The sequence below is a fragment of the Periplaneta americana genome, chromosome 2 (genome assembly GCF_040183065.1).
Source record: "Periplaneta americana isolate PAMFEO1 chromosome 2, P.americana_PAMFEO1_priV1, whole genome shotgun sequence".
Lineage (NCBI taxonomy): Eukaryota > Metazoa > Arthropoda > Insecta > Blattodea > Blattidae > Periplaneta > Periplaneta americana.
In genome coordinates, this window is record NC_091118.1 from 100,320,495 (window position 1) to 100,334,602 (window position 14,108).

The window sequence follows — 14,108 nt, forward strand, 5'->3', positions numbered from 1 at the left end:
ATGTAACCCGTTCAATTCCAAACCCTGCCTCTTATCCTGAACTTTCCTAATGGCATATTCTAAAGCGAAGTTAAAAAGTAAAGGTGATAGTGCATTTCCCTGCTTTAGCCCGCAGTGAATTGGAAAAGCATCAGATAGAAACTGACCTATACAGACTCTGCTGTATGTTCCACTGAGACACATTTTAATTAATCGAACTAGTTTCTTGGGAATACCAAATTCAATAAGAATATCATATAATACTTCCCTCTTAACTGAGTCATATGCCTTTTTGAAATCTATGAATAACTGATGTACTGTACCCTTATACTCCCATTTTTTTCTCCATTATCTGTCGAATACAAAAAATCTGATCAATAATCGATCTATTACGCCTAAAACAGCACTGATGATCCCCAATAATTTCATCTACGTACGGAGCTAATCTTCTCAAAAGAATATTGGACAAAATTTTGTACGACGTCAACAAAAGTGATATTCCTCGAAAGTTACCACAGTTGGTTTTGTCCCCCTTCTTAAAAATAGGTACAATTATGGATTCCTTCCATTGTTCTGGTACAATTTCCCTTTCCCAAATAGCAAGTACAAGTTTATAAATTTCGCTATATAATGCACTTCCACCCTCTTGTATTAATTCTGCTGGAATTTGATCGATACCTGGAGACTTGTACTTTTTCAGATTTTCTATGGTAATTTCGACTTCTGAAAGCGTGGGTTCGGGTATAAATGGCTCAGCAGTTTGTATTTCAATCTCGTCCCGATCATTTCTATCTGGCCTATGTACATTTAGTAGTTGCGCAAAATAGTTTTTCCATCTGTTTAGGACTGATGGAGAGTCTACAAGCAAGTCACCATTCTCATCCTTGATCACGTTTACCCTTGGCTGATATCCGTTCTTAAATTCCTTTATACCCTTATATAAATCTCTAATGTTTTTATTCCTACTAACTTATTTGTTTCTACCTCGTTCAGTTTTTCCTTCAAGTAACCTCTCTTTTTATTCCTAAGTGTACGACTTGCTTCCCGTCTTTCATTGAAATAATTATCTCTCTTCTCCTCAACTGGATCCTGTAAGAATTTCAATTTTGCCTGTCTCCTTCTTTCTACTACCATGCAACAATCTTCATCAAACCACGGTTTCTTTTTCTTAATTTCATAATAACCTAAGCTCTGCTCAGGTGCAATTTTGATACTATCTCTGATATTTTCCCACACGCTGTTAACATCTAATTCTTTCTCAACTTCATCGGAACTTTCTAAAGTGGCAAACCTATTCGAAATTTCGACCTGATAATTTTGCTTAGTTTCATCTTCCTTTAATTTCAAAATATTGAATTTAGTAATATTAACTTGTTGCTCTACTCGCTTGGCTACTGATAGTCTTTCTCTTAATTCTCCAATTACCAAATAATGGTCAGAATTACAGTCTGCACCCCTGAAAGTTCGAATGTCTACTATAGTAGTATGTCTCCGTTTATCTATCAAGATGTGATCTATTTGGTTGTGTGTCAATCCATCTGGAGAAGTCCAAGTATATTTATGTATATCCTTATGGGGGAATGTTGTACTTTTGACAATTAAATTTTTCGATGTGGCAAAGTTGACTAATCTAACTCCATTGTCACTACTAGTTACGTGTAGGCTCTCTTTTCCAATAGTTGGTCTAAAAATATCCTCCTGTCCTACTTTAGCGTTGGGGGATGTACACATATACAGCATGAAAATGTCAATAAATGATATATTTTCTCATTATACGTACTATGCAGCAATCAAAGCAATTATTATTTAAAAATGTTTGTCAAATTATTCATAATTTATTTCTTACAGATCTCTTTCTTCAGTAAAATGATAAAATTTTCAATTTCGGAGTTTTTTCACTTCTTCTACAGCCCCTATGTAAATGGCATATAAAACAATAAGTAACAATGAAGAGTGCTTCCAGTGTTCTCTCTAAACCTTATAAAACAGTAACAATTAAGAGTGCTTCCAATGTCCATTCTAAACTTCACTATAATCATCAGCCATAAGCCAATTACTGCGATCAGTAATCGAGACTTCAGAAATCTTGTCCAACCAGTGAGATCTATAAAAACAGCCTATCAATGTATTTATTGTACATTACTTTTTGTTCTCTTTTCTAAATGGTTATGGTTACGTTAATTTGTAGATGTCTTTAAGCTATAAAAGTTTTTGTATACTGGGTATTCATTTCAAAGTGTGTCATGACGTCACTGTTGTTGGGTCACCGATTTGAAGCGAGTTTCAGCTTATATGTCAGAGAAGTTGCCTATTATTCAAGGCATTCTTCAATCTGAACTAGAGAACGTGTACGGTATAACTTGAACATCGTAGCAACAGATGGCGGTCTGTACAGTCTGTGTGCTACCATAACCTCTTTTGAACTGTGTTTTGCGCCGGCAAGTCGTATGCAGTTATCATCGGTTGCGTACGGTAACATTCCACAACGCAAATCAAATGCTCCGTGTCCATGTTGACCGTCGAAGTTAATGTCAACAAATATGTAAGTAATCGTCTTAACCCTCTCCCCACATCCCGACAGTACGTATTTCCAAACAGTTTACATTCCTGCCACTACCGGCGTTACCATACGTATCGGTACGTACTCTTCAGAATGAACGCCGTACTTCCTAGGCAACTTCTCTGCCTCATAGGTTATACACCTCTGCGGAAGTGTAGGAAGATTGAATTCTCTAGGCTCATTGGCTAGCCACATGACAGCATACAGCGAGCCATGACACACTTTGAACTGAACACCCAGTATATAGGATACATTACATAACAATTAATTTCTCTACACCAACACTTTTAGAGGCACAACAAATTGGCACATTCTTCTTTACTTTTTTTAGACAGTTACTATTTGGTGTGTTTTTAAATGAAGACATCATTTTAGTAATAATTTTCATAATTCATGAATTTCAGTTCTGGATGAGATGAACTGACTATTAACAAAATCCTTTTAATGGTTTAGAAGAAATCACTGTATACAGACAATCAGCATGGCGAAGATTATCTTCTCATTATGGTGGAAAATATATATATTTCAGCGAAAATCTTAAAACCGCTGTTATACTTTTTTATTCTGCGTGTAATAAGAAAGTAAAAGAAACGGAAGAAATGAAAAAAAAAAGTAAGGATAAAATGAGGAATCTTTTAGAATTTCACTATTTTATTGGATTCCACATTTCTTTTCCAACCATTCAAGCATTTATCATACCTTTATCTTTGCAGTTAAATTTAATGCTGCTTGAAGCTATCCAATGTCGTCAGATTTTGTAAATGGTTTGCTCCGCAGGCGCGACACACCTATAGAGGAGTTGGTGCTGCAGCTGGGTGACCATGACCTCACGTCACCCAACGAAACAGATCATATAACTCGCGGTGTGCAGGCTGTGCTCTTCCATTCGCACTTCCATCCTTTCCTGCTCTCCAACGATATAGCTTTGCTGCACTTGGACAAGCCTGTGGCTTTCTCACATCGCATCAGACCTGTTTGTCTTCCAGATCCAGGTGAAGTAATCTGCAACGTGAAAGGAATCTAATTTTATACAAGTTAGAGGTAATTTTTATACGAAAAGGAATGAAAAGTTCACTTGGACTCTCGTTCATCTTTTTTCGTGGTAATTTTGCATTAAGTAGATTATTATTCTGCAAATAATCTAGGCTTGTGGCTGTGGATACACCAGTCTGCGAGCTGTGGCAGTGCTCTGGATTAAAAATGACAGTCCTTTCCTCTCACATTAAATTCAGCTTTAGTAACAGGCTTAATACTGGAAGTAGGGGAAAGGGGAAAATGTGATTTCTCAGAAAGTGGTGTTATGGAGAGAGTGGAGAAATTGGAAGACAACTGAGAAAATTTCCATTCTGAACTTGTGTGTTGTGTAGTTAAAAACTGTGGTGGCTATTGGAATGCAAAGGGCTTTGGTACACCGCACATTTCTTTTATTTTCACTTACCATACGAATTTGATTTAATTATTTGAATTGTGATACAATTTTGTATTCACTGAATGATTTATCATCCTAAAATTCAAATTTTTTATTTGAAATGTTTAATTTTCCTAAATAAGCCTCTCTATGAATAAATACTGTAGCTTGAGCCAAGACTGTTTTTAAACAATTTTAATATTACATTGACTGTACATAGTCTGCTTATAACTCACTGCTAAACCAGCATTTATATTTTTCACTGGCAAAAGCAGAGGAACCGGCAAGAAAAGAAACATCTCTGTAACAAAGAAGTCTCGCACAATGAAACGGAAACTATACTTAGGCCTATGGTATATTTTGAGAGATGATAACAGAAGATTAAATCATAACGGAAAAAACCAGCAGATACTTTTTTTAACTAATGGTGACACTTGACCTCCGTCATTCACTCAAAGTTTCTCATCTACTAGGCGACGTGATGAAGCTTGTATTCTTTCAGCTACACCTTAGGAGACGAACTATGTCACACCGTATGATGATTAATGGAGCAATGATGGAATACTGGTAGGAGAAACGGAAGTACCCCACGAAAACCTACCCTTGCACCATCTTCGTCTACCATAAATTCCAGTTGGACCCACCAGGATTACCAGCATGGAAAGCTGACGCTCTAGCCATTTGGCTAATAGTGCGCCTCCAGCAGATACGAAACCTGAAAAAATACAAGGGCAATTCATAAAGTAAAGAGCATTTAGCCATAAAAAATATTTATTGTTATAATCTTAAAGAAACTGAATATACAAAGTATTCCTTAAAAAGTGACTGCCTGTTGATTCAACCAGTCCATGACAACAATTTAAGTCATTTTCGTTCAGTCAGTGAGTGTATTATTCCGTCATCCAGACACTCAGTCTGCCAGTCGGTTGGTCAATTAGTATTCTGTTGATCAGTCAGTCATTCAGCCTCATTTGGTCACACGTTCAGTTGATCAGAAGGTTGTTTGGTTGTTCAGCCTATCTGTAATTTTTTATTAACTGCCTCCAGAATTTTGTCAGTTGTAGAATAAGTAAGACTTATGCAGAACTTACCTAAAGAATCTGTAAATTGATACTTTGTGTTCATACAGATGAGATGTACACAGGCCGACGAAGCACAGTGGTTGGGTGGGGCATTACGGCCTTTCCTATGGGCGAGCCTAGCCCAGTGTTGCAGAAACTAGAAGTAGACACGCTGTCCAATTATCAGTGTTCCCGAATTATAGAGGAGCCAGTAGGCTTAGGTATGCTGTGTGCTGCGCCATCTTCATTGCAAGGAACTTGTTTTGTGAGTATGAGTACATTCGGGCTATGGAATGAACACATAATGGTACAGTAACTCTTATAAATTTCTTAAATTATAAATAAACATTAATGTTATATTGTATGGCGTGAGTCAGAAGATTTCTATTTAATCTGTAGTGCATGCGTTGACCTCAAAAACAATTAAAATTGAAGTAATAAGGATTATGAATAAACAAACACCTAATATCATAAAGAAAATTGTTCCACATATATTGAAAGAAATTGAATTGAAATCTAAACAGAAATGTTTTCTAGTTTTACATTAGTAAAACGTTTGATACGTTTAAATTAAACAAAAATATAGTTAGAAATTGCTGGAAATGCAGAGAATTTAATAATTTAAAATGAGAGAAGCTTTCACATGGTTAATTTTCTAATTATCCTAGAAGATTAAACGTTGCAAAATATAGACTTATCGCTGAACATGATTGCGTCACACAAGGCTAGAAATAGACGTTTTCACGAACCAGAACGCTCTGTTACTTTCGTGGATAAAGTGGTGTTGATAATGTCAACAACGAAATTAAATGACCAATCAGATGACGTCAAGTAGTTATAACCATGTTATATATATAGGGTGGAAGTAATATAACCGTGCAGCTTATAGATTCCTTGGATAAAGTACCGGTACAACAAAAAATTCTAATACCATATTAGTCCCAGAAAAAAAAATCCCTAAATAGAAACGCTGTTGTACTCGATAAGTACTGTCCGTATGTTTCTGAGTTTACTGTTATCATTAGAAAACTGATAAGAAATTATTTATCCCTTATCTCGTTGCAATGGACGGTTTTCTTGCAAATTGAATATAAATACATATTAATGCATACTGTACCTTAGACTATCGTTATTTCTTGGCATTAGGAATCTGACAATTTTACTGCAGTTATTAAAGGACGGAATGCTGCAATTCAGACCTAGTTCGAGTGTATATTTGAGGTGAACAGGCGATGTACTCTTATCAAAGTACGCAGACTTTCAGTCTAATTTTCTCATTAACCATGCACTTAATTACAAATGAATAATAGGTTTCTTTTATTTATTTTAGTGTTTTCTATTTTCTCTTGAATCTGCACAGCTACATCGCTCCCACCTATCTATATGTGTGTGTGTGTGTGTGTGTGTGTGTGTGTGTGTGTGTGTGTGTGTGTGTGTGTGTGTGCGCGTGCGTGCGTGCGTGAGCACGTATGTAATTAACATTTCTTTAACATATTTTACATAGACGGAAACTACGAAAGGTACTGGTACTGTTAATCATTTCATTCAGCCAATAGAAATATATTGAATAAAATGCACATATCCTTAAAATGTGTTGAAATATCATATTGTCGCTGTGCCTCCAATTTTTGCAGGAAAAAGAAAAAGCACTGTCACTTTCAATTCTCTTAATTTTCAAAGTTACTTTCAGTACAGTTTCATCATTTTGCTTGTAATGATTGAAATTATATCGAACCAAGGGAATTAAAAGTGATAATGCTTTTTCCTTCCATATATTGTGGGTCCCTAGCACCACGGCATGGCACATCCTCAGGTTGTGGATAGAGGTCACGGCCTCCAGATATGGAGGGTAGCTGCGAATATATTGAATAAGCAGTCGTGAACAGTCGATAAGCTTGGGGGTTGGGTGAAGGGTTAACAATCCATTGCCGTAAAAAACAGCTTGTTACGAACCCATGCAATTAGCCTCAGAATGGGACTGATTCTCTGTCATGACCACAGCAGTTAGTTGGGAGACCGGAGGGGAAAAGACCTTTGGGGAGGCCGAGACGTAGATGGGAGGATAATATTAAAATGGATTTGAGGAAGGTTGGATATGATGATAGAGACTAGATTAATCTTGCACAGAATAGGGGCTGATGGCGGACTTACGTGAGGGCGGCAATGAACCTGCGGGTTCCTTAAAAGCCATTTGTAAGTAAGTTGTAAGTAATGCTTTTTCCTTTCTCCTGCAAAATCTTTTCAAAAACACATAGCAAATTTTGGAGGCGCAGTGACAATATCTAAATAATACCAAATTGAAACGAACCGGAATGCAATATAGTCATTTATTACGAGACAGAACAGAAAGGTTCCTAAAATTCAGAAACCGGAATGCCATTCTGGTTAGCTCTGATCCATTTTGAGTCCCAGTATTATAGCATAGTTATACGTGTAGAATCAGGAATTAATTTTATTGTCTCTAAATGCATTCGTGAGAGCCTTGACTCTTGCATGCTGCCATGGGGACTTCTGGGCGAGCTAATTCAACCGTCACTCACTCAATCTAAGGGTTTGGTTCCCTTGACTCATGAGAATTGCAGTGCTCACCTCTTGCTCTGTCCCAGCTAAAATCTAGGCGACCCTGCTCTACTGCGGCTAAATCATGTTTCAGATGGTAGTCCATAACAACTTTCCCTCTTCAATATAGTACCTATTAGGTTACGTCTATCTTTCTGCTTTTTCCCTTCAAAATGTTCAAAGTTCCTTCAATGAATTGGGTACATGAGTTACACAAGTGGCCTACTGGTTTGGAGCTCACATAGCTTCTTTTCCATAACCACAAATCCCCTTGCAAGGACCAGCACTCGCGTAATTTTTACTTGCTTTACCTCCTTTGTCCTTATTCGATTCGAGCAACTTTAAATTATGTACCTTATTAGTGAATCAGATAAAATGGATGCTGAACATATCAGCACCAGTGAAGCTCTACTAACCACAGAGGATATCGTAAAGAACTATTGTAATGCAAGACAGCATAGACATAATTATATTAAGATAGTTCTAATGGTAAATTAATGTTTTCTTTCAGTGTTTTTGTGCATGAAGAGCATTTGCTACTGATCGTAATGTTTCAATTTCGATTGTGTTACCCGTCTTTGAGCAGTAAACACTGAATTGTATAAATAAAAATTTACCAATTATATTATAATTAAATTAAAAATTAATTATAAGTCTTGATTACACATTTTTAACACTTTTTATCACTTAAGAATTTAGTTATAATAACAAACTTTCTAGTGCTAAAATGAAAACTAAATTCTTAAGTAAAAATTAATGACGTTCAATAAGGATTATTAAAGCCTGTAATAAAACCGATAGAGACTGGAAGGGCTCGTATTCAGCTCAATGTTGAAAAAGACATTTCGTCTTCATTTTAACTTTAAGATAGTTTGTAGAGTTCACTGGATCTGGAGTAAAAATCAGCAGTAATGTAATCCTCGTTGTACAACCACAGTCAGGGAAGCAGTAAGCTACATACATTCGTATTAACATTGCTTTGTTCTTGCTACTTGTGCATAAAATAGCAATAAAAATTATCTGGCCTTTATAATGAATCTCTTTCAAAACATTATACGCTGTATGTGTAATAATTGTATAAATACAAAGTTACAAAATGAGAAAAAAAAAACAAATTAGCATTTGTTCTTGCATACGTACAATCTTTTAACAATATAGTTACTGATAAACTATTCAATTATTTATATTACATAAATAACGATTTCACTGTATTGATGTTTAAATTATGGTGTTATTTTACCTGATTGACTAGTTTCGATGTTATTTCCATCATCTTCTGCATGCTAGCTGGCTACACTGTACTTTCTGCTATAACAATGACATGAGAATAAAAATGAATCACCTTCATCACAGTCCATTTGTCAAGTCAGACAAAACCTTGATAATCTTTCTAAAGCACTGGTGAAATGCAAGATAATGTAGCATCTAAAATCAGTTCCATTAAAATGAATACATATTCATTCGTTTGTTCATTGTTTTCTGCCCAAAGGCAAATCTTTCCTCCTTCTTCTTAATCTCCGCATACGATCCATATTTCTTAATGTTTACATATAGTATTTTCAGTTCTATTAGCGTGTGTTTTTCCTTTTTTGTTGGTTTTTGGTAGAGTTTTCATTGTGCAACATTTTCAATAATAAGAATACCAATCGATCCAGATAAGACAGAGATATGGATAAGCTAAGGAAGCCTGTGTATGAAAGCAAACCTTCCCAGAGCCTCTTTGTCTATCATTATTTATAACTAATAAATCTGCCGGGAATTGAACCCTGCTGTCTTTGTTGTTAATAATGTGTCAGCTGACTGAGTTACAACATAGATTCATTTAGGCTAGGTAATCATGATTCAGATACATTTTAAAAATGAATCAGATGGTATGATTTTTCTTTTGTGATTGTATTTTCTAGGGGGACAGTGGTGGCCCGTTAACCACAGAAGATCCAGATGGAAGTGATGTGTTGATTGGAGTAGTTAGTTTTGGTGTCACAGGCTGTGCTGTCATTCCAGCTTTTCCAGATCTTTACACCCGAGTGTCCGAATATCTGAAGTGGATTGACGTCAATGCAATTGAACAACAGCCAATTCTTGTTTAAAATGTCTAAAATACGAATTGTTATTTTCTATATAACTTACTTACTTACAAATGGCTTTTAAGGAACCCAGAGATTCATTGCCGCCCTCACATAAGCCCGTCATTGGTCCCTATCCTAAGCAAGATTAATCCAGTCCCTACCACTATATCTCATCTCCCTCAAATCTATTTTTATATTATCCTCCCATCTACGTCTTGGTCTCCCCAAAGGTCTTTTTCCCTTCGGTCTCCCAGCTAACACTCTATATGCATTTCTGAATTCACTCATACATGCTACATGCCCTGCCCATCTCAAATGTCTGGACTTAATATACCTAATTATGTCAGATGAAGAATACAATGCATGCAGTTCTACATTGTGTAACTTTCTCCATTTTCCTGCAACTTCATCCCTCTTAGTTCCAAATATTTTCCTACATACCTTAATCTCGAACATCTTTAACCTCTGTTCCTCTCTCAAAGTGAGAATCCTAGTTTCACAACCATACAGAACAACTGGTAATATAACTGTTTTATAAATTCTAACTTTCAGCTTTTTTGAGTGCAGACTGGATGACAAGAGTTTCGTAATCGAATAATAACACGCATTTCCCATATTTATTCTGCGTTTAATTTCCTCCCAAGTGCCATTTATATTTGTTACTGTTTCTTCAAGATATTTGAACTTTACCACCTTTTCAAAGGATAAACTTCCAATATGTATATTTCCATTTCGTACTATGTTCTCGTCACGAGACATAATCATATACTTTGTCTTTTCGGGATTTACTTCCAAATCTATCTCTTTACTTGCTTCAAGTAAAATTCCCGTGTTTTCCCTAATAGTTTGTGGATTTTCTCCTAACATATTCACGTAATCCGCATAGACAAGCAGCTGATGTAACCCTGTCAATTCCAATTTGCTTTCAATATAGGTACCTTAAAAGGGAACAGTGTTAGAATTAAAATATAGGAAGATAAATTTATACACCTAAATGTAATTATATAAATTTTATTTTACGTAATACATATAATTACGATGATATTCAAACTTCGTTAATTTTTTTATGATATATTCCGGCTTGCATCGGCCCTCTGCCACTAAGGAACAACTATATTGAATTTAGGTAACCTAGTAAGGAACTATATTTGTAACTTTTGAATTATAAGGAAATTCATTTATGTGTTTCGAAGGATATTGTAATGGGTATATATGACATAATAATTGAAAATAAAACACCTTTATCAAACTTTTAAACAAACTATTTAAAAATAATGCACTGAATTATAAATTATAAGATAAAACTGTTAGCAGAGTACTACTTTTACTTACATATTCAAATATCTACGAATCTTAATTATAGATAGACGTAAAATTATATCCTTGCTTTAATGAATTTTAAGAATAATTATTATCACTAATTAATCTTGATTACTTCCCCTCCTTCAGAAGGCACTCTACGTCACTGACTGTAATATGTTTCCTTAGCTTAAGCTGATAATTTATGAAGATCACAGACTGATTTAAGATCAGTTTTTTTAATTTAATGCATAATAGAATAATAAAACTTGCTAACACCTTCTTCATGTTCATGTTTGTTCCATGTGACACAGACTTTAATTGCGGCTGGCCCTATTGTCCATATTGCCGGTATCGATAATATTAATTCTCAATTTTATTTATACTACAACATTTTATTAATGTGTATTAATTTAATTTTTTGACCAATTTATTTGGTGATACTTCTCTAGTTCTATTATTTTAATGGCTGGCTTGGAATGTTACATTTTCACACTGTATATATGTAAGTAGTTATTACCGCTGACCTTTGGCATATTGAAACCAATATACTGAGCTCCCCTCGCCCTTTCCACACGAAATACTGCGCTACTTGTCTTAACTTAAGACGTGATAAGCATATCAACTGTGCCACTTTGGATCTTATGACCAATCATTATACAGAATATTTTCTAAGCGATAAAGAAAAAAAATTCAAACAATAATGAGAAATCATTCAGCTACCAGTGCAGTCAGAATTTACTTTTGTTAAGCATATTGACTAATTTGATAGTGCCGAAGCTCTCTTATTGGATGTCACTATAATTTATTGGGAAGCTTATCAAACTTACACATAAAACGAGATGCCAAAAAGAAAATGTATGACAAAAGCGAGTTGTTGGAAGAAATCCCATTTTTAAGAAACACGTCAAAGTTTACTCTTAAGTTTTTTGTGTTACTGCAAATGTGATATTGATTGTTCCAACAATGGAAGAGGAGAAGTTAACCACCAAGTAAATACCGGAAATATTATGCTAATTAGAGGTTGTGATTCAAAGTAGTGGATTAGATAATTTTTTAAAACCATTCATTGTTAAGAACGAATTACTGCTTCTGAAAATTATACAATTACGCATCACTATTCTTCTTTTCATTGAACAATTAGATAAGTCAAAAATGGAATAAAGAGTGGTTATGTTAATGTATATGAGTGAGCATTAGCATATTTGATAAAATGGTATGACTTTTTTAGATAGTCATTTTTTTAGATTTAATTGACCATCTACCCTTGAGGAATTATGTGCACTATTTCAAAACTGTAATGTAACTGTTGATAAAGATGAACTTTACGAAAAATTTTGTGTGGTTACAGAAATCTTAACCTCGCCCTGGTTATCCTCTCTGCCTTCCACCATGCCGATCCATGTTCGATTCCTGTCTGGGTCCTGAAAGATTATGGTAGACAGAGCGGGCGCAAGTAGTTTTTTCGGGGGTCTCCCGTTTTCCCTCACCATTACCAACATCATTCTATCAGTACCTACTCCACAGTCACCTTCACTCTGCGAGATTCTGAATCAAATAAAAAATGGCAGAAAGTTGTACATATTTGTGTTTAATAAATATTACTATTAGAAAAATCTTGCCAGCTGTGATGGAAAAGCAATATCATTCTGTCACTGAAGAATATTTGCAATATTTAAAATCCTCAGCAATGACAGATGCATGATAAATTTTCATAGAATTCTTTCTTTTGCATTAGATATCCCAATTTCAAACTCTCACACTATCATGAAACAAATCTAGACTGATGTTAGAAATAAACTGGAAGTCGATTCAGCTTCAGTTGTTCATAGTGTTCTGCCCAAGGGCAGGTCTTTCATTGCAAACCCAGCATTCTCCAGTCTTTCTTTGTCTCCTCATATGATTCATATATCATAATGTCGTCTATCATCTGCTATCTTCTTCTGCCCCGAACTCTTCTCCCGTTCACCATTCCTTCCAGTGCAGTCTTCAGAAGGCAGTTTCTTCTCCACCCGTGACCCAGCCAATTCCTTTTCTGCTTTCTGCATCATTCTTTCTTCATCCACTCTTTCCAACACAGCTTCGTTTCTTATTCTGTCTGTTAATTTCACACATTCCATCCTTTTGATTCAGCTATATGCTCTAAATGTGCTAAATATTGTTGAAAGTAAGAAGTCCAGTGAAATGTTTAGTATTTTTTCTAAAAGACAATACTGTCTTCAAAGTGCTTGCTGTAAGAATAAGTAGGAGTGTTGGTTGTGATCTGCCAGTGGCGAGAGATGTACTCAAAGTTCGGTTGTCACAGAATCGTTTACAATACAGTCGCATCTTTGATACATGAAAGTGAACTAGACAGGAATCGCGGAAATATGTTGAAATCAGTCTACATCAATAACAGTGAGCAAAGTGCTGTAATGGTGGGGCAATTCCTGGATCTTCTTCTTCAGACAGAATTGTTCAGTGAATGCAGTTTGCTACTAATTTAGTGTTTTGTTGTTTGTGGAGTTTTCAATGTAATTCTAAAATCTATCATTTAGTTTTTGAACATGAGCATAAGTATTTAACATTTCCTTTCCTTCTCAAGTATCAGTGTCTTCTTTTTTCATTCTTGGTATATGGTATGTGCTTGCTGTAGGAATAAGTAAATCAATAACAGCGAGGAAAGTGACAGTAACAATAGAGCAGTTCTTGGGCCTTCCTCTTCAGACAGAAATTAACAGCCTCGTTAAGAAATTTGCAGTGAATGCAGTTTGCTACTAATTTAGTGTTTATTGTTTATGGAATATTTAGTGCAATTCTAAATTCTGTCAATTTTTTTTGAACATGTGCATAAGTATTTAATGTTTTCTTTCCTTCCCTAGACTAATGTTTCCAGATTTGTTTTAAGAAAAACAAGGAATATTTTCACAAAAAATAAGGAAAATATATTTTCCAGGGTTTTAATAACATATTATACTAATATAATTGATTGTTTATTGTTAAAAGTGTAAGGCTATTGCCATTCTTTACAAGCCACTAGGGCTAGTTTTTTTTATAACAACTTCTGTACATAGTACTATACAAATACACACAGCATTATTAAAATAAGTCTCTGCATATAGACCTAATAGACTCCATATTGGAAACAATTACATTGCGGAGAAAAAAATAGATAACCCTCAAATTACGGAAGA

The 14,108-nt window shown here is 35.1% G+C and overlaps 1 protein-coding gene across 1 annotated transcript in view; it reads left to right on the forward strand.

Annotated features, from left to right (window-relative positions):
• Positions 1-13,890, forward strand: part of LOC138694462 (uncharacterized) — a 53,420-nt gene extending 39,530 nt beyond the window's left edge. The window contains exons 9-11 of the mRNA XM_069818196.1: positions 3,317-3,531; positions 5,077-5,273; positions 9,472-13,890. Of these exons, the coding sequence (XP_069674297.1) occupies positions 3,317-3,531; positions 5,077-5,273; positions 9,472-9,657 (598 nt within the window). The 3' untranslated portion in view covers positions 9,658-13,890. The remainder of the gene's footprint in view (positions 1-3,316; positions 3,532-5,076; positions 5,274-9,471) is intronic.
• The last annotated feature ends 218 nt before the right edge of the window (positions 13,891-14,108 follow it).